The following is a 23,932-nucleotide window of genomic DNA, read 5'->3' on the forward strand; positions in this document are numbered from 1 at the left end:
AAAAAATAAAAAAAAGATTTATATGTTGTAAAATAGTAAGATAACACATTTATAAACACATAGGGAAATAATATTATGCATGGTATTCATAAAATGAACATCCCGCTAGGTTCAAGCATTCCGTTCATTAGGACTGTCTGTAATCGCTAAACATATGCAACTATATAACTATACAGTAGCAAATGCCTGTGGAAATGTTAGAAGTATACCAGGGTGCGACATAGGCAACACAGGTCCCTTGCAAGAACTGAATATGGGGCCAGTTTTCTTGGAATGGACCAGCATTGAGCACCCCTTATGTCTCCCTAACATTCCTTCAGTAATTGTGAGATATGAAGTTCACTAGATCAGTCCCGAACATGCAATTTCATAGACAATTTGAAACTGCTTTTAGGCAACACATTTCCCTTCTGGACCCCTGTGAAACAGCACAGGTTGAAAATATGGTAAGTTAACCCCTAACATCTCTGTCAGGATTTAAAATGTTGATTCCAATGTTGATGTGATTCTTGCTTTAAATGGATTAAACTAATGATATTCGATTTATATAAAAGAACATTTACATTGCAGGTAGTTCATAACGATGTGTCTCCAGCTATGGATTTGGCCATTTGTCACAGTTATTCTAGTGACATGCCATGCTCAGTCATCAGATAAATGTTTGGGAACACCCGGGATTCCAGGCACACCAGGACAGAATGGTCTTCCAGGAAGAGATGGCAGAGATGGCATGAAAGGAGATACAGGTGTACCTGGTGAGAAGGATTATCATTATTGAAGTTTGGTGTTTGATCCAGTTATATGGAGGTTAAGAGGTATTCAGCATTTTTATGAGTGCCAACTCATGTTAGTTACTTATCTTTGGATGTTGCTGATCCATATACTTTGCAAACTGAAGAAACATATGTATCTTCTTATTAAAAATCACTAAACTTCCTCTCACTTGTCTCTTTCCAAAATGCAGCAGGCGGGATGGTCTATATGTCCAAGCACTACCCTAATGTTTCTATCCAGTGCCTGTCACTGAACAATCTGCCTATAGCCTTCAGAAATTCATTTATATGTTCCTGTCCACAAAGCGCTTCACAGCACTGCACCCTCCCTTAGGTCCTCCTTTCTCTGTGATCTCCATTCTGACCGCTAACTCTCATCCTCTTTAATCAGGAACTCTCATTGCCGTCTCAAAGATTTTTCTTGTTCTCTGAAATGTCCATCCAACATCCAAACCTTTCGTGGGAATGTATTATTCGAAAATCAGATTTTTATTATAAACATATTTGTTTTGTGACAAAATAAAAAAAAATCCTGATATATTCTAGTTTTCACAGTGGAGCACACACAATACGTAGGATGACATCTGCTTTTCTCTGCATCTCAGTTTGCTGCTTTGCTGTGTAGACTGGGACAGAATGATCAGAATCATCTTATCACAATAGGGCAGGGGATTTAATGTCATGACAGCTTTATTTGGCTGTTGGGGGCTTACACAAGGCAGGACAATATTACTATACATTCAGACCAGGCTCTTTATACAGCTCTTCCACCACTCCCTTGTCTCTGCCATAGAGACTGTACTGCATCTCTTTCTGGCAAATTAATTGGTTTATTGACACTTTTCTGACCATGAATTCCCATTTATTCCTGCATTTCTAAACCCTGTTTCACATTCACCATCTTCCCCTCATTTTGTATCCGCATCTGGCTGGTCAACAACACAAATAAAGCCCTTCTTAACTTTTGAGTCATTATCCCACCTACTCTCAGACTGTAAGCTCTGATAAGCAGGGGCCATTTCTCGGTTTCTCTGTATTTTCAGAGTTTTAACTGTATATTTCCCTTCTAAACTATTGTGAAACAGTTTGTATAATACAGAATCATGTTAATAGTATGAATTATCAATTGCATGACAACATACTGAACATGCTGAAAACAGCCTGTATATTACCTACGAGCTGAATCTACAGTTCTGCAGGTTGTCACTGGAAACAATCAACAAGTTGGTTTTTAGACATTTCCCCAACAGCTTAACTAACTTTCTATTATACAGTGGGACAAGTAGTTTTCTCCAACATCAGATTAATGTAAAGTGTCTAGTGCAAACAGGACATTTCCCAGAATGCAAATCACCAGAGCAAGCTCTGTGCAGACATTGAGCCAGCAAAAACTGCTGGGAGATTTAGCCTTATACTATAATACAGGCTGTGATTCACCACTCATACATGTCGAGTAATGCAATGCATTTACAAAGTTACTCAAAATTGTATGTTAATCATTTATTTTTATTTATATATATATATATATATATATATATATATATACTGTAAAAAGTTGTTCAAACTAAACATTCCGGCAACTACAGTATATTCCCAGAGACCTTGTGAATACATATAAAGCTGTATGTCATATTGTCAGATATTTCCAGAAACTGTTGAGTAAAGACTGAAGTAAAAGATTTGGCTATTCCATTGCAGGACCAATGGGTCCACCAGGAGGACACTCAGGACCACCAGGAAGAGATGGGCTTACTGGACCAGCAGGAACACCAGGTGTACAAGGGATAAAGGGCGAGAAGGGGGATATAGGACCACCAGGTAAATTAACATCATGAGTAAATGCATATCTTGTGTTTTAATTAGAAGAAATAGAAGCTCCAGTTTTGAACAACACTTTACATTCAAGTCGTAATAAGTGTTTATTAATGTCTTTGTTTACCTTGTTGTGGTCTTCGGACATATTATGTTGTCTTCTCCATTGAGAACCAATAATACAATCCACTTTGGCAGATTTTTCTGTTAGCTTTTCCATTCTCAAGAGCATTCTGCTAGTTCTGTTTAAATCCAGAGCATATCCTGATTTGTTGTAAACGTATTGTTTTTTTTCTATACTATGCAGTCTATACCCGATTAAAGGGGTTTTCCAATGCAAAAATAATTTTTTCTTAATTTGAGATCTCTGTAAGGGTATGACCAGGCGTGGCGTATTTCTTCCGCCACTGTCTGCATCAATGCCGCACATAATCTGCGTTGCAGATTCTGTTGCGGCTCTGCCTAAAATGGGCATAAAATTGATGCGGACTAGCCATTGCATATTGAGGTGAAAGTACTTCCCTTCTCTCTATCAGTGAAGTATAGAGAGAAGGGACAGCCCTTTCCCTAGTAAAAGAAATTCATACTTACCCGGCCGTCTTGGTGACGCGTCCCTCTTTCAACATCCAGGCCGACCTCCCTGGATGACGCAGCAGTCCATGTGACCGTTTCAGCCTGTGATTGGCTGCAGCCGTCCCTTGGACTGAAACGTCATCCCGGGAGGCCGGACTGGAGGAAGAAGCAGGGAGTTCTCGGTAAGTAGGAACTTCTATTTTGATCTATATTGTGATCGGAAGTCACTGTCCAGGGTGCTGAAAGAGTTACTGCCGATCGTTTAACTCTTTCAGCACCCTGGACAGTGACTATTTACTGACGTCGCCGAGCAACGCTCCCGTAATTACGGGTGCACACACGTAGTCACCCATAATTATGGGAGCCCCATTGACTTCTATGGACCTGCCGGTGCCGTAATAACGGCCCGTGATTACGGGCGTTTTTACGTTAGTGTGCATGGGGCTTCAGTCTGGCTATAGACCTAGAAATACATAGGTCCAGCCAGAATGAAGAAATGTAATGATCGTAAAACAAATACGCTACGCAACACACATGACATCTGCGTACTTCATTGCGGAATTTTGACTCTCCATTGAAGTCAATGGAGAAATTCCGCAATGAGTCCGCAACATGTCCGCTATACGTCCGCAACATCCAGTGTATGCTGCGGACACCAAATTCCGCACTGCAGCCTATGGTCCACAGCAGAGTTTTCCACAACATGGAAACGAACCTCACTAAAAAGCTGTGGAAAGCAATGGAGAAACGTGTACACTGCGGATTTCCGCAGCGGACTGTCCGCAGCGGAATTCCAGAGCAATTCCGCCACGTCTGCCCATGCCCTTAGGGATGGTGTAAGAATGCTGCCCAGCTTTTTCTCTGATTCATTTTACTCACTGTATGCCCACTGCATTCGATTTGCGCTTTGTTTACTTCTGATACTTCCTCTTGTCGGCTGTTTCCTGTAGTCCGATTACCTAAATTCCGAGCAAGCACTTTGATAGCAGATTATTAGGCATGCGTGGTCAACACTGTTTGTGTAGCAACCACACATGCTCAGTGTCAGTTGAGGAAGAGTATCCGGTGCACCCCTTCCCTCAGTGTATAATGATGTCAAGAATGATGTACCCGTACATTAAGCCGGCCAGAAAAGGGAAGTAATAGCTGATGTACGGGGCAGCGCCCGAAGTTCTGATTTTACTGTTGGAGACGCATCACGTGACCGGCTTTGGAATAGGGTGTTAGAAACAACAATGCAAACACAAGTATTTTACAAACTACATTCATTTAATTTATTCAGTTAAATAGGGTTGAGTAAATTACATTTTCTAAAAGGCCACTCACATTCTAAAATCACTGTTAAGGATTTGTATCTAAGGCTGGGTTCACACGACCTATTTTCATATGTAAACGAGGCGTATTATGCCTCGTTTTACGTCTGAAAATAGGGCTACAATACGTCGGTAAACATCTGCCCATTCATTTGAATGGGTTTGCCGACGTATTGTGCAGACGACCTGTAATTTACGCGTCGTCGTTTGACAGCTGTCAAACGACGACGCGTAAATTGACTGCCTCGGCAAAGAAGTGCAGGACACTTCCTTGAAACGTAATTTGAGCCGTTCTTCATTGAACTCAATGAAGAGCAGCTCAAGATTTACGAGCGTCACAGACGCCTCGTATATTACGAGGAGGAGCATTTACGGCTGAAACGAGGCAGCTGTTTTCTCCTGAAAACAGGCTGTCATTTCAGCCGTAAATGCCTGCTATCGTTTGAACATACCCTAAGGGAGAATGTTGTGCCATACGGCATAGTATAGCGGCACACAGAGTGTCTATGGTATCATAATACCAGACTATAGGGACTCTAGTGTAAATTTTATTACAACATAATTCAAAATGTAACTGGGAGTTGAATATGCATGAATTATGTCATTAATATAAATATATATAAAGCAGAAAATCAAAATAAATGTAAATCGATATGGAATAAATGTTATAGAACTATTCCTAATTGATACAATTATATTTATAATTCTAACTGCAATTCTAATATATCTGAGATTAACATAGTTTATATTCAGTGTTTATGATTGTCTTTCAAAGGTATTCCTGCATCACTGGATGATAAACTACAGCTTCAATTCGCTAATATGAACCAGCAAATAAAGAAACTTGAAGGAGGTGGGTATAAACATTCAGACTGGTTGATGAAACGAGATAGAAACTATGCATTCGGAAAGACTTCAGACCCTTCACTTTTTTTCACATTTTGTTATACTGAGGCCTTGTGTTAAAATAAAAACAAATTCAAGTTTTTCCCCATCAATCTGCACTCAATACTCCATACTGACAAAATGACATCAGAATGTTAGTAATCTTTGCTAATTTATTGAAAAGGAAAACTAAAATATTGCATTGCCTTAAGTATTCAGGCCCTTTACTCAGTACTAAGTTGAAGCCCCTTTTTGCAGCGTTAACAGTCTCCAGTCTTCTTTGGTATGATGCCACAAGGTTTCACACCTGGATGTGGGGATTTTCTGGCATTCTTGTTGGAAGGTGAAACTTCAGCCCAGTCTGAGGTCCAGAGCACTCAGGATCAGGTTTCATTAAGAATATCTCTGTACTTTGCTCCATTCATCTTTCCCTCAAACTTGACCAGTTTCCCTGTCCCAGCCGCTGAAAAATAACCCCACAGCATGATGCTGCCACCACCATGCTCCACTGTAGGGATGGTATTGGGCGCTTAGAATTTAGGCCAAAAAGTTCAATCTTGGTTTCATCAGACCACAGAATCTTGTTTCTCACAGTCTGAGAATCCTTTATGTGCTTTTTTGCAAACACCAGGCGGCTTTTATGTGTCTTTTACTGAGGAGAGGCTTCTTTCTGGCCACTCTGACATAAAGTCCAGATTGATGGAGTGCTGCAGTGATGGCTGACCTTCTGGAAGTTTCTCCCAGCTGCACACAAGATCTTTGGAGCTCAGCCAGAGTGACCATTGGGTTCTTGGTCACCACTCTTACCAAGACCCTTCTCCCCCCATTACTAGTTTGGTGGGGCGGCCAGCTCTACGAAGAGTCCTGGTTGTACCAAACTTCTTCCATTTAAGAATTATGGAGGCCACTGTGCTCTTGGGAACTTTCAGTGCAGCAGACATTTTTTTGTTCCCTTCTCCAGATCTGTGCCTCCTCACAATCCTGTCTCTGAGCTCTACAGGCAGTTCTTTCCTCCTCATGGATTGGTTTTTGCTCTGATTGTCAGCTGTGAGACCTTATATAGACCGGGGAGTGACTTTCCAAATCATGTCCAATCAAATTAATTTACCACAGGTGGCCTCCAATCAAGGTGTAGAAACATTTTAAAGATGATCTGAAGAAATGGGAGGTCCCCAGAGCTAAATTTCAAGTGTCACCGCAAAGGGTCTGAATACTAATGTCCATGCAAAATTTTAGTTTTTGATTTTGAATAAATTTGCAAACATTTCTAAAATTCTGTTTTCACTTTGTCATTATGGGATATTCAGTACAGAATGATGGGAGACATTTTTTATTTTTTTTATCAAAATGTGAAAAAAGTGAAAGGGTCTGAACACTTTCCAAATGTACTGTATATGGTAAATTTATCATTACTATTTACATATATTAAAAAATAGAATTATAATAAGCAAATGCAATACTAGAGATGTAGCAGAGCTGCATTTTTCATATAGAAATCGATGACATATCTTCAGTCAGACTGTTGGATCCCCAATTTCCCATCACAATGATACTCAAGGACACCCGCTGTGCTGGGAATTACTACACAGCCCCATTTACTTGAATTGAGCTATGTTGCACTTTCTGCATGGCGAGTGGCAGAGAGCCCCGATGTGCAGGAGGGCTGCCAAAGAGACATCTGTTGCTTTGGGGATCGGTGGACTCTCCCCGATCACAATGTTATAGTATATTCTAGCGATATGTCAAATCATTCTTGGAAATAGCCCTTTTACTTTTCTTTTTGCACACTGTAATAACTCCCTGAGTTATGACATCTCATTAGGTTTACATGCCGTCCTATTGAGAACCACAGATTGTGATATCTTAAGACTAACTGTAAGCTTAGATCTTCGTAAAATGTACCCATGACCCTAAAGGCAAACGTAGCTCTACTACAACTGTACATATTTGTAAAGCAATTACTAATATCAATATACTACATGAAAATTCTGTTTTCCGATATACAGTAAATAAGATGATCTTATATAATTTATTTTAGTTTTGTTCTTGGACGGAAAAATCCAACATGTAAAAGATAAAATACTGGCAACAAATGGCAAAGAAGTAGACTTCAAAACTTCCCAGGCCACTTGCGAAGATGTTGGTGGTAGTATTGCGACACCCATGAATGAAGCTGAAAACAGCGCCATTTTAACAATTTTAAAGCAGTACAACAGATATGCATACCTGGGAATTATTGAAGGGGCAATACCTGGGGACTTCCACTACTTGGATGGAGATCATGTGAACTACACCAACTGGAGAAAAAATGAACCTACTGGAAAAGGGAAAGAAAATTGTATAGAAATGTACACAGATGGCAAATGGAATGACAAGACTTGTAACCAATATCGGCTCACAGTTTGTGAGTTTTAAGCCTTCATAACTATAATAATTGTTGCATAAAAATAAATCTATCCTCAAGTCAAAACTACAGCTTTCAGTATCATTCGTTAAAGCTGTTGAACAGTGTGGGGAATTTATAATTAGTTTTACAACAGTTTTCTGGCGTAGAAAAGGCCCAAAGGCTGCAAAAGTCATCATTTGTGCTTCGTATGCCAGTGCTCTTTATATTAAAATGAAAATGCCAGTCTTTATACATTCCCCCCACTTATACAAGGTATTACATATAGCGCATTCAGTACAAATTTTCTAGTCAAATTTGCCCAGCCTGCCAACAGAGGCACCAAACATGCCCTCTGATAGCATTATGCACATTGCCTTAGTGCTAGCACCATTTAAATCATGAAAATCTATTAGTGTATGCCTCCATCTATGGCCATATTCAGTAACTGAAGCTTTTGTGCCACATTCGGAAAAACAAGCCATTCCAGTAGCAATAAGCAATGCGACCATAATGTCCATGGACATTGCTATGGGAGTGTCCTGGTGTTAAGATACCCAACCATCTGCTGTAATCTGCAGGGCACTCAGGCAGAATGTTTTCAATACCCCTGAAGTGCCACCGGAGGAGAGAGGAGGCATTAAAGAGCTCCAATTGAAATCAATGGGCTGTCTTAGTAAGACATGAATGTGCCAAGTCCTCCAGAGTTAGATATGCTCTTTGTAGCATTTTACATTTTGGTTAAGAGTCCAAGGTTGTAAATGGTGTAGAAAAGTCGTAAAAAAAAACAACACTTGCGCTATCCAATTGCAAATAAGAGTCTTGTTTTAGTTGTATTAAAAAATCCAACAATAATGTCTTAGTCAGATTAACAGGACAATGTAACTTTTAACAGGACAATGATTGGCCATCAGATTCGATTTGGTTCAAATAAGTTTGTTGCGAATCGTAAGTGCCTCGATTGGGTTTTTAAAGTGAGGCAAGAGTAGTTAATTTGCTTCTATGCTCTCACAATTACATCTCCTGAATTGTGGTTCCTAAAAGTCAGTTAGCAGACCACCCCTGTTCTAAAAGTCTACTAGACCTCACATTGCCAGCGCAGACCAACCACTGTATCAGAGAGGGGCGCCCCCGGCCCTGTAAAGATAATTCCCTTCAAAGAATCGCAAACTCTCCCCCACACTTTTAAATGTTTTGCCTTAGATCCAACTCTACATTTTAAATCTCATCAAATGGTATTAGGCTTCTGTCTACGTAACTAGTGATCGTAAACACAAGTTTTATTATTAGTCTATGGACCAGTAATATTGCTGTTAGGATTCAAAGGGATTGTTTTCAAGTTCAGTTGACCGTATGGCCCAGACATATTTAATTATATTACCATACAATTGCACTTGCATATATCTTTTTTTTTTACTTATTTTATTGGATCCAAAATATTAACAAAGTACTTGCACTGTTACATTTTCCAGAGCACAAAGTTTGACAGGGCAAATCACTGAATAATACACAATATGTTAAAAAATACAGTACATACTAAAGACTATTGCAATAAACATTACAGTAAAATGGAATCACTTTCTATTGGGTGACTTATTGCATTATTTAATGAGTAAGAAGAATAATGTGTTAGAGAAGATGAACATCATGCTCCTCAGACTTTTATAAACTTAAAAGGATGCCCTCTATTTTTCTACAAAATATTCTCATAAAGAATTGTAGAGTTTACGAAGATTCTCCATTGAGGGAAGACTATACCCCATCTCTCTGAGAATAATAGCCTTACGAGCCAAAAATAAAACTCTCTAGACTCACTTGAATGGGAGAAGACTGTAATACTGTTAACTGCTTCTACAATGGTTTCTGTGTTTCACAGTATTTGAGCAGTAAAGGGAGTAGTGCTGGCACGAGCGTTGCAGTCCCTTCTAGACAGCTAATCGATGGGGGTGTCGAGGGGACCCCCACTGATCAGATATTGATGGTCTATCCTGAGGATAGGCTATCTATTTTCTTTCTCTGGAAAACCCCTTTAATCTGTAGCTGATCAAAGGGGCATAAAACATTGTCTACATACAGATTACTTAAAGTGGATATATTGTGTAACTTCCATCATTAAGGATCATGAAAGGAGATTAATTGTGCAATCATATTATTATCGCATAAAGAGTATTCGGCTATTATGTCATGGCTGTTGGATAATTCTTGCTGTACAAACCTATATCGCTAACCTATGTATAGGTGTCACGTTGGGTATGTGGACCCACAGGGCCGTACCGCCTTGACGGTAGGGCAGCTGGCCAACAGGACACAGGTTACAGTCTATAGTTCGTATAGTGTACCTGTGGCAGCTCAGACAGTATCAAGACAGGCTCAACTGGGACTAGGCAGCAGGCAGGACAGGCATGGTACACAGCACAGCACGACTTCAGCTCAACATGGCACTTGATCAGGAGCATAGGATACAGGTTACAGGTAGCAGGAACGGGGCACACTGGGAACTGGAAAACACTTAGGAGACCATTTTCATTTGACATACTAGGATAACGACAACAAGGCTCAGGCATGGCAGGAAGGGGCTTTGCTCTTCTTATAGACCAGGGAGCTCTGGGAGCAATCAGCTCAATCCCCCACCTGTGTGCGACCTGGCTCAGAAATCAAAGGCAACGAATACCTATTTTTTACCGTGCTCTGGTTGAGACGCCGGTAGTCGATGCAAGGACGCAGAGAACTATCCTTTTTCTTGATGAAAAATAACCCGGCTCCAGCTGGGGATGAAGACTTCCGTATGAAGCCCCTCTCCAAGTTCTCCTTAACATAGGCAGACATGGACAGAGTCTCTGGCACGAAGAGAGGATATACCCTACCACAAGGAAGGGATGCACCAGGAACTAGGTTGATAGGACAGTCATAGGCCCGGTGTGGGGGCAACGACTCTGCCTCTTTCTTGCTGAAGACATCCGAGAATGCAGAATAATAACCAGGCAATTCTGCCAAGGACTAAAGCAGAGGAGGCTGAGCCAAACTAATCTGTACCAGGCAGCGGTTGAGACACTCGGGAACCCACTGGAGAACCTCTCCAGAATTCCAGTCCAGGACTGGGGCATGTAGTAGGAGTCAGGGCAGACCCAGCAGCACAGGATTGACAGCTTTAGTCAGGACAAAGAACGAAAGGAGCTCGGAATGGAGGGCTCCCAATTGGAGCCTCAGTGGCTTGGGCAAAGCTACAATTGGGTCTGGCAGAGGTAGTCTATTCACAGATGCAACCGTCAATAGCCTCTCCAGAGGGGTAGTGGGCAATTGGAGAAGATCCACCAGGTCTCTTTGAATGAAATTAGCAGCGGATCCAGAGTCCAGATATGCAGAGACCCGATACATTTTCTCGCTGGACACTATGGTCACGGGGATGGAAAATTTAGACAAAAGTCCTTCTTTACCCAGGGTTGTCTCTCTCAACCCTAGGCTCTGGGGCTTTTGGGGACACAGACGCACAAGATGGCCTCCGAGGCCGCAATATAGACACAGTCCCGAGGTGTGTCTGTGTCTCTCCTGGGTAGACAGCTTAAACTGGTCCGTCCTCACAGACTCCATAGCAGGATCAGCATCTGAGGACTACAGGGTTTGCTGCAAAGTAGGAACCGGACTAGGGAGTCCTCCCTCCTGACGAGCTTCTTGGAACCGTTGTCGGATCCTTATATTAATCCAGGTGGCCAGAAGGATGAGGGCATCCAGGGTAGATGGTAGATCTCGGGCGGCCACCTCGTCCTTAATCCTAGGAGACAGTCTCTGCCAGAATGTAGCCACAAGGGCCTCATTGTTCCACAGCAGTTCCCCCGCCAGGGTGTAGAAGTGGATGGCGTACTCACCCACAGAGGTGTCTCCCTGGTGTAGGTTCAGCAAGGAGGCGGCTGCAGACGAGACTCATCCAGGCTCCTCAAACACCATGTGAAATGTCCATAGGAACCCCTGGATGTTGCTGGTCTCTGGTACTTGTCTCTCCCAGATAGCGTTCGCCCATGCAAGGGCCCTGCCAGTGAGGAAAGAGATAATGAACGCGACCCTTGCGCCATCAGACAAGAATGCCCTTGCATACAGGCTAAAGTGGATCTGGCACTGGTTCAAAAATCCACGGCAGGTCCTCGCATCTCCATCTTAGCGGTCAGGAAGCGGCAAAGAACATCGGGGATCAGCTTTGTCAGGAGGTGTAGTCGGAGGATCAGTACTGCCAGGAGTTGTAGTAGGAGGAACGGCAGCTTGCACCTCCAGCCGACATGCAATAATGTTCAATGCCTGGAGGAGTTGGTCCTGTCAAGACCGGAGGTCTAGCATATCCGCCCGCATCTCCTGTGACGTCGTCATGGTCTTGGATTGACCAGCGGGGTCCATGGCCTGAGCCTACTGTCACATTGGGTATGTGGACCCACTGGGTCATACCGCCTTGACGGTATGGCAGCTGGCCAACAGGACACAGGTCACAGTCTATAGTTGGTATAGCGTACCTGTGGTAGCTCAGACAGTAGCAAGACAGGCTCGGCTGGGACTAGGCAGCAGGCAGGCACCATGCGTGGCACAGCATGACAGACGTGGTACACAGCACAGCACCACTTCAGCTCAACACGGGACTTGACCAGAATAGCACGGGATACAGGTTACAGGTAGCAGGAATGGGGAACACTGGGAACACTTAGGAGACCATTTGCAAAGACATACTAGGATAACGACAACAAGTCTCAGGCATGGCAAGAAGGAGCTGGGCCCTTCTTATAGTCCAGGGTGCTCTGGGAGCAATAAGCTCAATCTCCGACCTGTGTGAGACCTGGCTCCTTGTCTGGACTGAGCTTGAGAGCGTACCCTGGTGGTCACTGTGGAACAGGACGGCTGCATGTGCAGACATCTCTGGAGAGAAGGGCGTCGACTGGATGGAAGGAGTTCGTGGTCAGTGACCACAGACGTTGCAATAGGTAGTAACACTCTGGGGAATAAATTAGCTTTCTCTAGAACTGGCCATAAAACCTTTATATTTAAATAAGTTGCTAAATGTGCCTTAGCGTTAGACACAAGTTAAGTTTTCAGTAATAAATAAAAAAGTCTGGCAAGGATATTACCCCCTGTAACTTAGGCCACCACAATGTACTCAAGGATAATTTAGGGCAGGAATTCCCCCCCAAAAAAGGGGATAATAACGATTGATTGTAGAAAGAAAGAATTAGTCACCATGCAAGGTGAATGAACATTGTGAGAGTACTCTAGATTTGACATTTATTTGAAATTTATCTCGACAGTATTCTAAAAGGGGGTATATATTCAATCTATGAGATTTAGAGGAATATTTAGTGATAATCATACCTAAATCTTTAAGATTCGTTTCAACCAGAATGCCATGTAGGCCGGCTAGCAATTCATAGTGGTACCCGCATCGATCTGGACCAATTAATTCTTAGGCTTGAATATTGTCCAAATTGATCTATAAGATGGATGCCCAGGGGAGAATGTCTTTCTTCTGAGACATAAATAAGATCAGGACATCTGCATATAATCTGACTCTATCTTTCCTCGTACCTGGGTCTGTCGCAGCATAATTCCCAAGGGCTCTTTGGCAATTTGCAAACAGTAATGGGGACAGACTGAAGTATGAAAAGACAGTAACATTTATATAGACATTGGCTCTGGGATAAGCATACGAAAATAATAATAAAAAAAAAAATTCTACATGGTATATTTTCTTGTATAAAATTGGATTGAAAGGCATACTGAACTAGGCTTTTTAATAACGTTCAGGGAAAAGTATACCAGCATTTACCGCACAAATATGTGGCAAAAGGACACTGTTTTCGCATCTGTCCGGCTAATGGCATCTATTAGACGTTTATGTCGTGAGAATTGCCTAAACATGATGTGAACCTAGTCTTAGAAAAGTAGTGTTGAGCATAGTCTTTTGTGAAGCTCTTAACCGCTTAATCACCACTCATATGGCATTTCAAGGTGGTCATTAAGGTTAATTAAGCTCGGTACGGGTGTCATTACGGGTGTACCGTGCCAGATAGAACGTTTTTCGGGCTGTCAAAAGACAGTCGGGCTCCTGCTCTAATGGGCAGAATCAGAGTTAGCTTCGATCCTGCCCGTTTAATCCCTTAGATGCCTCAGTCAATAGCGACTGTGGGATCTAAGTGGTTTCAGAGGCCGGAGGCTTCCTCTGCCACCCCATCATCAACCCCACGACGCGAGGCCTAATAGAATTCTTGTCAATTTTACACTGACAGACATATTACACTGCAATACAGAAGTATTATAGTGTATCATAAAAGCAATCAAATAAAAATAGGGAAAAAAATGGCAGAATTTCTGTTATCTGTTCATTCTGCCTTCAAAAAAATGCAATAAAATTACATACCAGTATTTAACACAAAACAAAACCAATAAAAACTATAAGTTGTCCTGCACAAAATATGAATTTATACAACTACGTCAGCTGAAAAATAAAAAAAATATGGCTCCTAGAATATGGCTACAAAAAACAAATACTATAAAAAAAAGTGTTTTTATTGTGTAAAAGTATTAAAACTTAAAAAAAATATAAATTTGATATCACCGTAATCGTAACGACCTGCAGTATATTATATTATTATATTATTTATACCACACCGTAAATATAAGACACAAAAAAGAATGGCAAAATGTCAGGGTTTTTTTCATTGCCCCGTAAAAAAGTTAATAAAAGTTGAGTCAATAAATTATATGTATCCAAAAAAGTGCCATTGAAATAGACAACTTGTCCTCCCCAAAAAAAGTCCTCACATCTATGTCTACGGAAAAAAAGTTATGGCTTTTGAAATGCGATGATCAAAAAACGAAAAATAAAAATAAAAATTGCTGTCACCAAAGTCAAAAATAGGCTGGTCACTAATGGGTTGACTCATGTGTACAGATTACTATATTTTTCTCACAAAATCAGCAGCATGTTTGTCTATGGGCTGTGTCTGTTATTGCAGCTTAGCTCCATTTACTAGAATAGGGTTGTAATACCAGACACAGCCCATTTACAAGAGTGGCACTGTTTCTGTAAAAAACAGACCATTTTTTTCTAAACTCAGACAACCACTACTGCATTTCATAGCAAGCAAATATCTAGCTTCACAATTACTGGTGGATTATATTAAGTTGTATTGCTAACAGTGAGACACAGTTGAAAAAGTGGAATTAAGGTGGAAACATACAATAGTTTATTTGGGCAGGGGAATACATATATTATTACACATTATTAATTCACATCAGGTAGGGCTCATAACTTGTGTACTAGCCTCCATATTAAGGTCCCTGTTACATCAGTGTAATGCTTTAAGATGTATACAGCAGAAGGCTGCAGCCTATCCCACTTTATAGCCATACAGTGGGATATAGCAGTAGATGTGAGTGGCTCGCCTGTTATGCAAGCAATTTGGGAAGCTGAGTGCAAGGGTTAGATACAGCCCCCAAACGAATCATCTACTAAATATATATTATAAGATGATACCCGCTCTCTAGGATCCCTTACAAGATTTTACTCACTGCAGTACATATAGTTGATATATAATAAACACAAATAGTATTAGTTATCCAATTATATCAATTTAATCCTAAACCTAGGTACATTCGAAAAGTATTAATACATTAGAATAAATGACACTATGCTCACAAAAGTATATATATTTACTGTTTCTGAGCTGCAATTTAAGAGACTGCAAGCGAGGTTTTTCTGAGTGAAGCGAGTGTGCAGTAAAGTGCCGCAGTAAAGTGTGATTTTGCAGATATGTCATACCTCCCAACTTTCAAGTATCACAAAGAGGGACAACCGATGCGGCGCGCGCGGATTCCCCCGTGCAGTATAATGCCCATACAGATGCCCCATGCAATATAATGCCCAAACAAATTCCCCATATAGCATAATGCCCCCCTAGCTGCCCCATACGGTATAATGCCCCCTTAGCTGCCTCTAGTGTTAGTGCCCTTGTAGATAGTGACACAGTACCCATGTAGATAGTGCCCATGTACATAGCGCCACAGTGTCCCTGTAGAAAGTACCCTTATATAGTGCCACCGTGCCCATGTAGATAGTGCCACACCCACCTTGAAGATAGCGCTACCCCCCATTAGGACTCCCTCGAGGAGCGGACTCCCCAGCCAGAGCATAGGCCGGGAATTCTAGTCCTAGAGGGAATCCCTGATGTCACTGTCCATATATGGACAGTGACGTCAGTGGCTACTCCTTGAGCGGAATCCCCGTTGCCAACTCTGACCGGGGATTAGGCTCCAGGAGGAGCCATTGATGTCAATGTCCATATATGGACAGGGTTTCCTCTAGGAGCGGAATAATTGGCAACAGGGATTCCACTCAAGGAGTAGCCACTAATTCTGAAGCAGGGAACCATCAGCTCCCTGCTTCAGAATTAGTTTAGAGGGGAGGAGCAGAAGGAGCTCCTCCGCTCGCGGAGGATTCCCTGGGCACAACGCTTTTAAGCGCTGTGCTCGGGGAGGCCCTTGACGATACTGTCCATATATGGACAGTGACGACAGTGGCTACTCCTTGAGCGGAATCCCCGTTGCCGACTCTGGCCGAGGATTCTTCTCCAGGAATAGCCACTGGAGGGCTTCCCCGAGCACAGCGCTTAAAGTAGTGCTTTGCCCGCAGAGTCCTCAGCGAGCAGAGGTGCTCCCTCTGCTCCTCCGCTATGAACTAATGCTGAAGCAGGGAGCTGATGGTTCCCTGCTTCAGAATTAGTTTGACAGCGTCACATACCCCCAACCGCCCGGGACAGCGGGACACCGCCCAGAATCCAGGACTATCCCGCTGAATCCGGGACGGTTGGGTTGTATGGATTGTTGTGCATAGTTATAGATTGGATGTGCATAGTTAAAGGGCCATAGTTTAACAAAAGGACATAGGAAAATAAGGTTTGATAACTTTTCTTTGTGCATTGTTGTGCATTCTATACTACAAAAGTTTTTAATTTGTCTTGCTATACTGTCTATCCCCATTTAAGAATGTGCTCCATGGACAATGCTACCAGGTGTGTGTCTTGTGCAATGTATGCATTCCTTGAACAGCTGTTTGAGGGTGAATATATTTGCACTAGATGCACGCATGTTGTGTATTTGGAAGCCAAGGTATTGGATCAAAATATGCAGCTTGCAACACTTAGGAGCATTGTAAACCTGGAGAGGAGTTTAGAGCTCACTAAGCAAACACTTTCTGGGGCCAGTGAGATGGACGTGGGTGGAGGTGGGCAAGCTCAGGATCTGGTGATTTGTAGCTGGGTAACTGAAGAACGGGTAGGGTGAAAAGTGCCAGGGAGGCTAGTCCTAATCTGGCACAACCTAGTAAATATGCCAGTTTGGCTGATATTAGGGATGCAAGTCTAGGGCCAGCATCACTACAGCAGGGAGTTGCACCTGGCAACAAGGACAAAGACTGCTGTAGGAAGGATGGAAGTAGGAGTGCATCAAAGGTCAGACAGATGCTGGTGGTAGGGGATTCTATTATTAGGCAGACAGATAGGGTCATCTGTCGCCGAGACCATGAATGCCAAACAGTGTGTTGTCTGCTGGGTGCTGGGGTTCGGCATATTGCAGATCGAATAGACAGATTGCTTGGTGGGGGTGGGGAAGACCCGGCGGTCAGGGTACACATCGGTACCAAGGACAAAGTCAATGGGAGATTGAAGATCCTTAAAAATGATTTTGGGGAACTAGGAGAGAAGCTAAAGTCCAGGACCTCCAAGGTACTGTTTTTAGAAATACTACCAGTGCCACGAGCGTCACTAGAAAGACAGCGGGAGATTAGGGAGTTAAATAAGTGTAAGTAGAAATTGGTGCAGGAAGGAAGGATTTGAGTTCATGGAGAACTGGGCTGACTTTTCTGTCGGCTACAGGCTCTATGGTAGGGACGAGCTGCATCTAAATGGGGAGGGTGCAGCTGTGCAGGGGGAAAGAATGGTTAGACGGCTGGAGGAGCTTTTAAACTAGGATCTGGGGAGGGCGGGTGGGGATACACAAGCGGGGTTAGATAGAGTAAATAGGGAGTGGGATACAGAAGGGGTTAATGGGGATTTCATTGGGACTAGGAATAAATACGGACCTAAGAATATTAAAGGTGTCAGTAATATCAAATGTATGCTAGCAAATGCAAGAAGTCTTGCAAGTAAAATGGATGAATTGGAGATTCTAATGACCGACATGGATTATGATGTAGTGGGCATAACAGAAACCTGCCTCAATGAGAGCCATGACTGGTAACAAATGTGGTGGGCTTCACCGTATTCAGATGGGATAGAAAAGAAAAAAAAGGTGGATGGGTTTGTCTATTTGTAAAATCCAGCCTAAGACCGGTCCTGAATGAAGACATTGGGGGAGACTGTGACAGTGTGGAGTCTTTATGGGAGTAGTTTAACATCATGGTTAATAATGTTAAACTACTAATTGGAGTTTGTTATAAGCCACCGAACATAGCGGAACAGGCTGAGGATGAAATACTGCAACAAATATAAAAAGCAGCGAATAATAATGGGGTCCTTATTATGGGGGATTTTTACTATCCTGCCATTAATTGGGACATAAAGGTTGCTGGATGGGCTAAAAGCTGGAAGTTTTTTTTACACAATTCAGGACAATTATTTCACGCAGTTGGTTAATAAACCAACCAGAGGGGATAATGTGCTGGATCTGATCTTATCTAATAGACCAGACACAATATCAGATGTGGAGGTCCGGGAGCACTTGGGCAATAGTGACCACAATATGGTAAGTCTTAATATAATTTTCAATAAAAAATTTCAAAGGGGATCAATAAAAACCTGGAATTTTAGGAAAGCAAAATTCAATCGACTGGGGGATACACTAAGGCCCCATGCACACGACCGTGCCCGCAATCACGGCCCGCGATTGCGGGCATGGCCGGCCACTGACTGACAGCCGCATTTTCGGGCCGTGCTCCCATACAAAGTATGGGAGCACGGCCCGCAAAATGCGAAAGAACGGACATGTTCCATAATTCCCGGAACATTTCCACGGCACTGACACCCTTCTGTAGTGCTACGGAAAGGTGTCAGTGTTCAATGAAAGTGAATGGCTCAGTTTTTGCGGACCGCAATTGCGGTCCGCAAAAACGTAGGTTTTTTGCTGTCGTGTGCATGGGGCCTTAGTCTTGATGACTGGGATCATGTAATGGTAAATAGGGACACTGACGCCAAATTGGGAGCTTTAAAAGATATATTACATGAATTGTGTAGTAAGTTTATACCCACTGGTAACAAAATGTCTAGGAATAAAAGGAGATCAATATGGATAAATAGGAAATTACTGAATATAGTAAGACAAAAACATAAAGCATTCAAAACATTGAAGGCTGAGGGCTCAGCAAAAGCATTCCAGACTTACAAAGATCTCAATAGGAAATGTAAAAATTAAATCAAGTTAGTAAAGTTATCTACAGAAAATCGCTACGACATTAAAATGAATCCCAAATTTTTTTAATAAATAAATTAATGCCAAAATGAACATATCTGATATTGGCCCTCTTACAGATGACCATGGGAATATAATTGTAGATAACAAAGGGAAGGCTGAGGTATTAAACACATACTTTTCCTCTATGTTCACTGATGACCTGCCAGTACCAGATATTCAGGGGGATAGTGATAAAGGTTCCCCACCCTATATTACTTGTTTAACACAGGAGCAAGTGCAGCTGCGTCTGAGCAAATTAAATATTGATAAATCCCTTGGCCCAGACAGCATACATCCACGAGTATTAAGGGAATTGAGCTCAGTAAAGAACAGCCGTACGAAGCCGCAGACTAGGGGGAGGCCCCATGACGAGGGGAAGAGGAAGGGGAGGAGCCGAGGGACACAAGTTTGGGTAAGATGGCGCTCCTTCAGCCCTCTAATTCTGGGCATAGGCCACGGGCTGGCAGGAATCCCGTCTCCCGACCAGAGCCAGGGGCCGGGGAGTCTGGTCCCCAGAAGGTGGGGGACGCCCTCAGGCCCCAGGACAGTGGCGATCCTCCAGTCGGGCGGCCTGCCAGTCTCCATGATGACATCACTGATGGCGGCATCGCTCGGCGACCACAGTTAGTGGTCGTGCGGGGCAACGGCGGTGGGCGGTGCACCACCTCCTCGGCGTGGAGAACAAAAGGGCGTGGACATCGCGGACGGTGTTGTTGCCAGTATGGGCGGAGGATGGCAGGAGCGGCCCTCCAGGGACGGCTGAGACAGGCTACGAGACCTACGAGGAGGACCATGCGGGAGAACAGGAAGAGTTTAAAGGAGGACGACGGGATGATCCAGTTTCCCCGGCTGGTGGGCAAACAGCTCCTTTGCAGCCCGGTCAGTACACAAGTCGTATCTTACTCATGCTAGCCATAGCTTCCCAGGGCGTTGCGGGGCGTCACTAGGGGAGTTAGGAAAGGAATCATGTGCGGGTGGGGTAGGGCGGGGGCAGGTCAATAGTTTGCATGAATTGTTGGGAGATGTACGGGAATTATTGTCGCGGTGCGAGAATGACGGTTTATGGGGGAGCCCCGTGGGTGGAGGCCGCAGGCGTGGCTCAGAGGTCACTGGAGACAGGCACTGGGGGGGCAGTTCGGGAGTCGGACGTGGCAGTGTCGGTTCAGACTGATAAGGATGGAGAGGTTGATCGGGTGCGGTTAGATGATAAGGCAAAGGGGGAGGTTTATGTTTGCTTTGAGGGTCCCCTGGGTGCGCATTTAAAACCAGAGGTTAAGGAGAAGATATGGAAGGACAAGTATGTGGAGATTTTTTCACTGCTACCACTGGAGAAATTTAATTTGGATAAGCCAAAGTGGGTGGAGAGTAAGAAAGAGGAGGAGGAGAAGCGTAGGTACAGATTAATACCCCAAACTTTTCCCAACTGGTTGCAGGCGTTTGCTATATTAGCGAGTGTCATAGGGGAGAAGGTGCCGGATAATTGCTCTGGCCTGTTCTGCTATTTATATGCCATAGGTGAGGCGTACAGGGTTTATGGGGGGATGACCTGGCTCAGATATGACGAGCAGTTCAGACAGCGTAAGGCGGTCGCCCCAGTATACAGTGGGTTCAGAAGGACATTGGGTTATGGCTGAGGGTAATGGCACCAGTGAGGTTTGGCAGGAAGTCCTTTCCAGGTGGGGCCGGGGGGGTCCAGCTTGTATGGGCAACTGGGAGGGGGGGCTTAGTCGGGCGGGGATGCAAGCAGTAAAATGGGTTTGTGCTGGCAGTTTAATGACGGCCAATGTAAGTTCGGGAAGGGTGCAAGATCAAGCACTCCGGCGCCGTTTGTGGGGGGGAGGGGCGTCCCATGGGTCATCCTGCTGCTTCAAAAAAGGAAAGGGAAAGGGAGCTGGTGCAAGTGACCATGGGGGAGACACCGGTGAAACTGGCAGGGATGTTGCCGTATCTAGGTAGATATCCGGATAGGGAGGGGTCAAAGTTGCTGGAGGCAGGTTTTAGGGATGGGTTTCATATTCCTCTGCTGCAGAATGAGGTCCCCTTTTCGTTGTGTAACTTAAAATCGGCTCGGGAGTTCCCATCTATAGTGACAGAAAAGTTGAGCAAGGAGGTGGAGCTGGGTAATATGGTGGGGCCTTTTGTTTCGCCCCCTTTCCGAACTTGGTGGTTTCCCCACTGGGGGTGGTTCCCAAGAAGGTACCCAACAAGTTTTGGCTTATTCATCACCTGTCTCATCCAAAGGGGGCTTCGGTGAATGATGGCATCGATCCGTCTATATGTTCAGTGGTTTACACTTCATTTGATGCGGCAGTTGATTGGGTTAGGCGGTATGGTAAGGGGGCCCTTATGGCATAGACGGATATAGAATAAGCTTTCTGGTTACTTCCAATACATCCAGAGAGTGTTCGGTTGCTGGGGTGATATTGGGAGGGGGGTTATTTTGTGGACAGAAGTTTGCCGATGGGCTGCTCCATCTCCTGCGCCTATTTCAAAGCTTGTAGTTCATTTTTGGAGTGCGTTATTTGTGAGGTGTCGGGGGTGGCCTCAATCATTCATTACTTGGATGATTTTCTTTGTGTGGCGGCAGGTTCCCTGGTGTCTAGCAACCTGTTATCAACGGTACAGTGGGTGTGTGGGCGGTTCGGGGTGCCGTTTGCACCAGAAAAACAGAGGGCCCCAGTTCAGTGATGGTCTTTTTGGGTATCACGATTGACACAGAGCGTATGGAATGCCGCCTTTCCCCGGGGAAATTGCAGGATTTAAAGCTGCTGGTGGGGAAAACGCAGCACGTGCAAAAAAAATCACGCTGCAGGACCTGCAATCTCTCCTGGGGAAGCTTAATTTTGCATGCCGGATTATGCCCATGGGCAGGATATTTTGTAGGCGGTTGGCACAAGCTATGGTGGGGGTAAAGGCACCTCATCATTTTGTCCGGTTAGTCAGGGAACATCGGGATGACTTAAAGGTGTGGTCAGAGTTTCTGGACCAGTACAATAGCCGATCAGTTATCATGGCACCGGTGGTTAATAGTTTTGATTGGAACTTATTTACCGATGCATCTGGTAGCGTGGGTTTCGGCGCTTACTGCGGGGGAGGGGGCAGTGGTGTGTGGGGCAGTGGCACGTCACATGGGTGGAGAAGGGCTGGGTTCGGAACCTTGACTTCTTGGAGTTGTTTCCCATTGTCGTAGCGGTTACAATATGGGGGGGGAGCGGTTTAGGAACAGGAAGATGCGGTTTCACTGTGACAATATGGGGGTGGTGAAGGCAATTAACAATGTGTCGGCGTCTTCTCCCCCCGTTGTCTGTTTGTTGCGACATCTAGTCTTGTTGTGTTTGTCTTTGAATGCATGGGTTACTGCGGTGCACGTACCTGGGGTCGACAACTCAATCGCAGACTCTCTTTCTCGGTTATAGTGGGATTGGTTCCGGCTGTTGGCCCTAGAAGCAGAAGTGGAGGGACTCGTCTGTCTGGTGCACTTGTGGGATCTGGTCTGCAGGGAGCAGGTCGGCTGATCCATTCGTCGTTGGCTCCTGGTACGTGGTTAGCGTATGAGACAGCATGGAGTGATTGGGAGGAGTGGATGACGCAGTGGAGGGGGTGGTAACGGATGATTGGATGGTTGTGTTGCTTGCGTTTTTGGGTCATGTATCGGCTGCGGGTTGGTCGGTCGCGAAGGTGAATCGTTTTGTGGCGGCCTTGGCTTTTGGATGCAAATGGCAAAGGATTTTATGGTCGGCCAGGCCCTGATGGGGTTTAGAAGGGGATGGGTGGTGGCGGATGGGCGGCGCCCGGTGTAATTTGCATTGTTGGAACAACTGTGTTCAGTGGGGAACGGGGTGTGCACCTCCGGATATGAGGTGGGTTCATTTAGATTGGCTTTCTCCTGGGCATTTTTCGGAGCACTTAGGGTAGGGGAGTTGGTGGCGCCAAGTAGATCGCGACCGGGGGCGAGTTAGGGGAGGATGTAACAAAGCTGCAGGGCAGGGTGGAGTTTTGGATTCGCCGGTCAAAAACGGATAAGTCTGGAAAAGGGCAATCATGTGTCCGGTGCGTACTTTAGTGTCTTACTTGGGGACTGACGAGTTGGGGGCGGGTCCATTGCTGCGCCATGCGGACGGGGGGTTTATGTTTCGTTTCCAGTTTACGGCTGTTTTTCGGAGGTGTCTGCGGGTCATAGGCCTAGAGTATAGATCTTACGCATCACATTCATTTCGTATAGGGGCAGCCATTGAGGAGGCCAGCTGGGGGTTGGCACCGTAGGTGGTGCGTAGGATAGGGATGTGGGAATCTCTGTGTTACAAAACTTACGTGCGTCCGCACTAGCTTGCATAAGAGAAGGGGAAGGTGGGGGAGCAGTTTCCCGGGAGCGTGAGGCATTCTTGAGGCCCTTGTTATTGCTCATGCCTACTAGTTGTGTTAATTCTTTTTCAGACCAGTCTCCGTGCTTGGTATGGATCTTTGGGCACTCGTATGTCCATTATGGGGCGGTACGGGCGGACGTTCGGCTGGACGGGCGCCAGCTGGGATTCGACAGATCGTTAGCAACGTTGCTGTGGCTCGGATTCCGCGGCATGTCGTGGGCGAGGGTTGTGATGGAGTTTAATCACTCGGCAGGGCTGGACAGGGCGCCGGATGTTTTAGTGCTGCATGTAGGGGGAAATGACATGGGCGTACGTCCATTTTGTGAACTGATTCGGGACATGTGATTCGATCTG

General features: G+C 44.4%; 1 protein-coding gene across 1 annotated transcript; it reads left to right on the top strand.

Moving 5' to 3' along the window:
• The first annotated feature begins 583 nt into the window (after positions 1–583).
• LOC142663938 (pulmonary surfactant-associated protein A-like) lies at positions 584–7,771 on the top strand. The gene is made up of 4 exons (XM_075842789.1): positions 584–755; positions 2,472–2,591; positions 5,247–5,324; positions 7,395–7,771. Exons 1-4 carry the CDS (start codon positions 584–586, stop codon positions 7,769–7,771), a joined length of 747 nt encoding a protein of 248 aa, XP_075698904.1.
• The last annotated feature ends 16,161 nt before the right edge of the window (positions 7,772–23,932 follow it).

The sequence above is a fragment of the Rhinoderma darwinii genome, chromosome 11 (assembly GCF_050947455.1).
Source record: "Rhinoderma darwinii isolate aRhiDar2 chromosome 11, aRhiDar2.hap1, whole genome shotgun sequence".
NCBI lineage: Eukaryota > Metazoa > Chordata > Amphibia > Anura > Rhinodermatidae > Rhinoderma > Rhinoderma darwinii.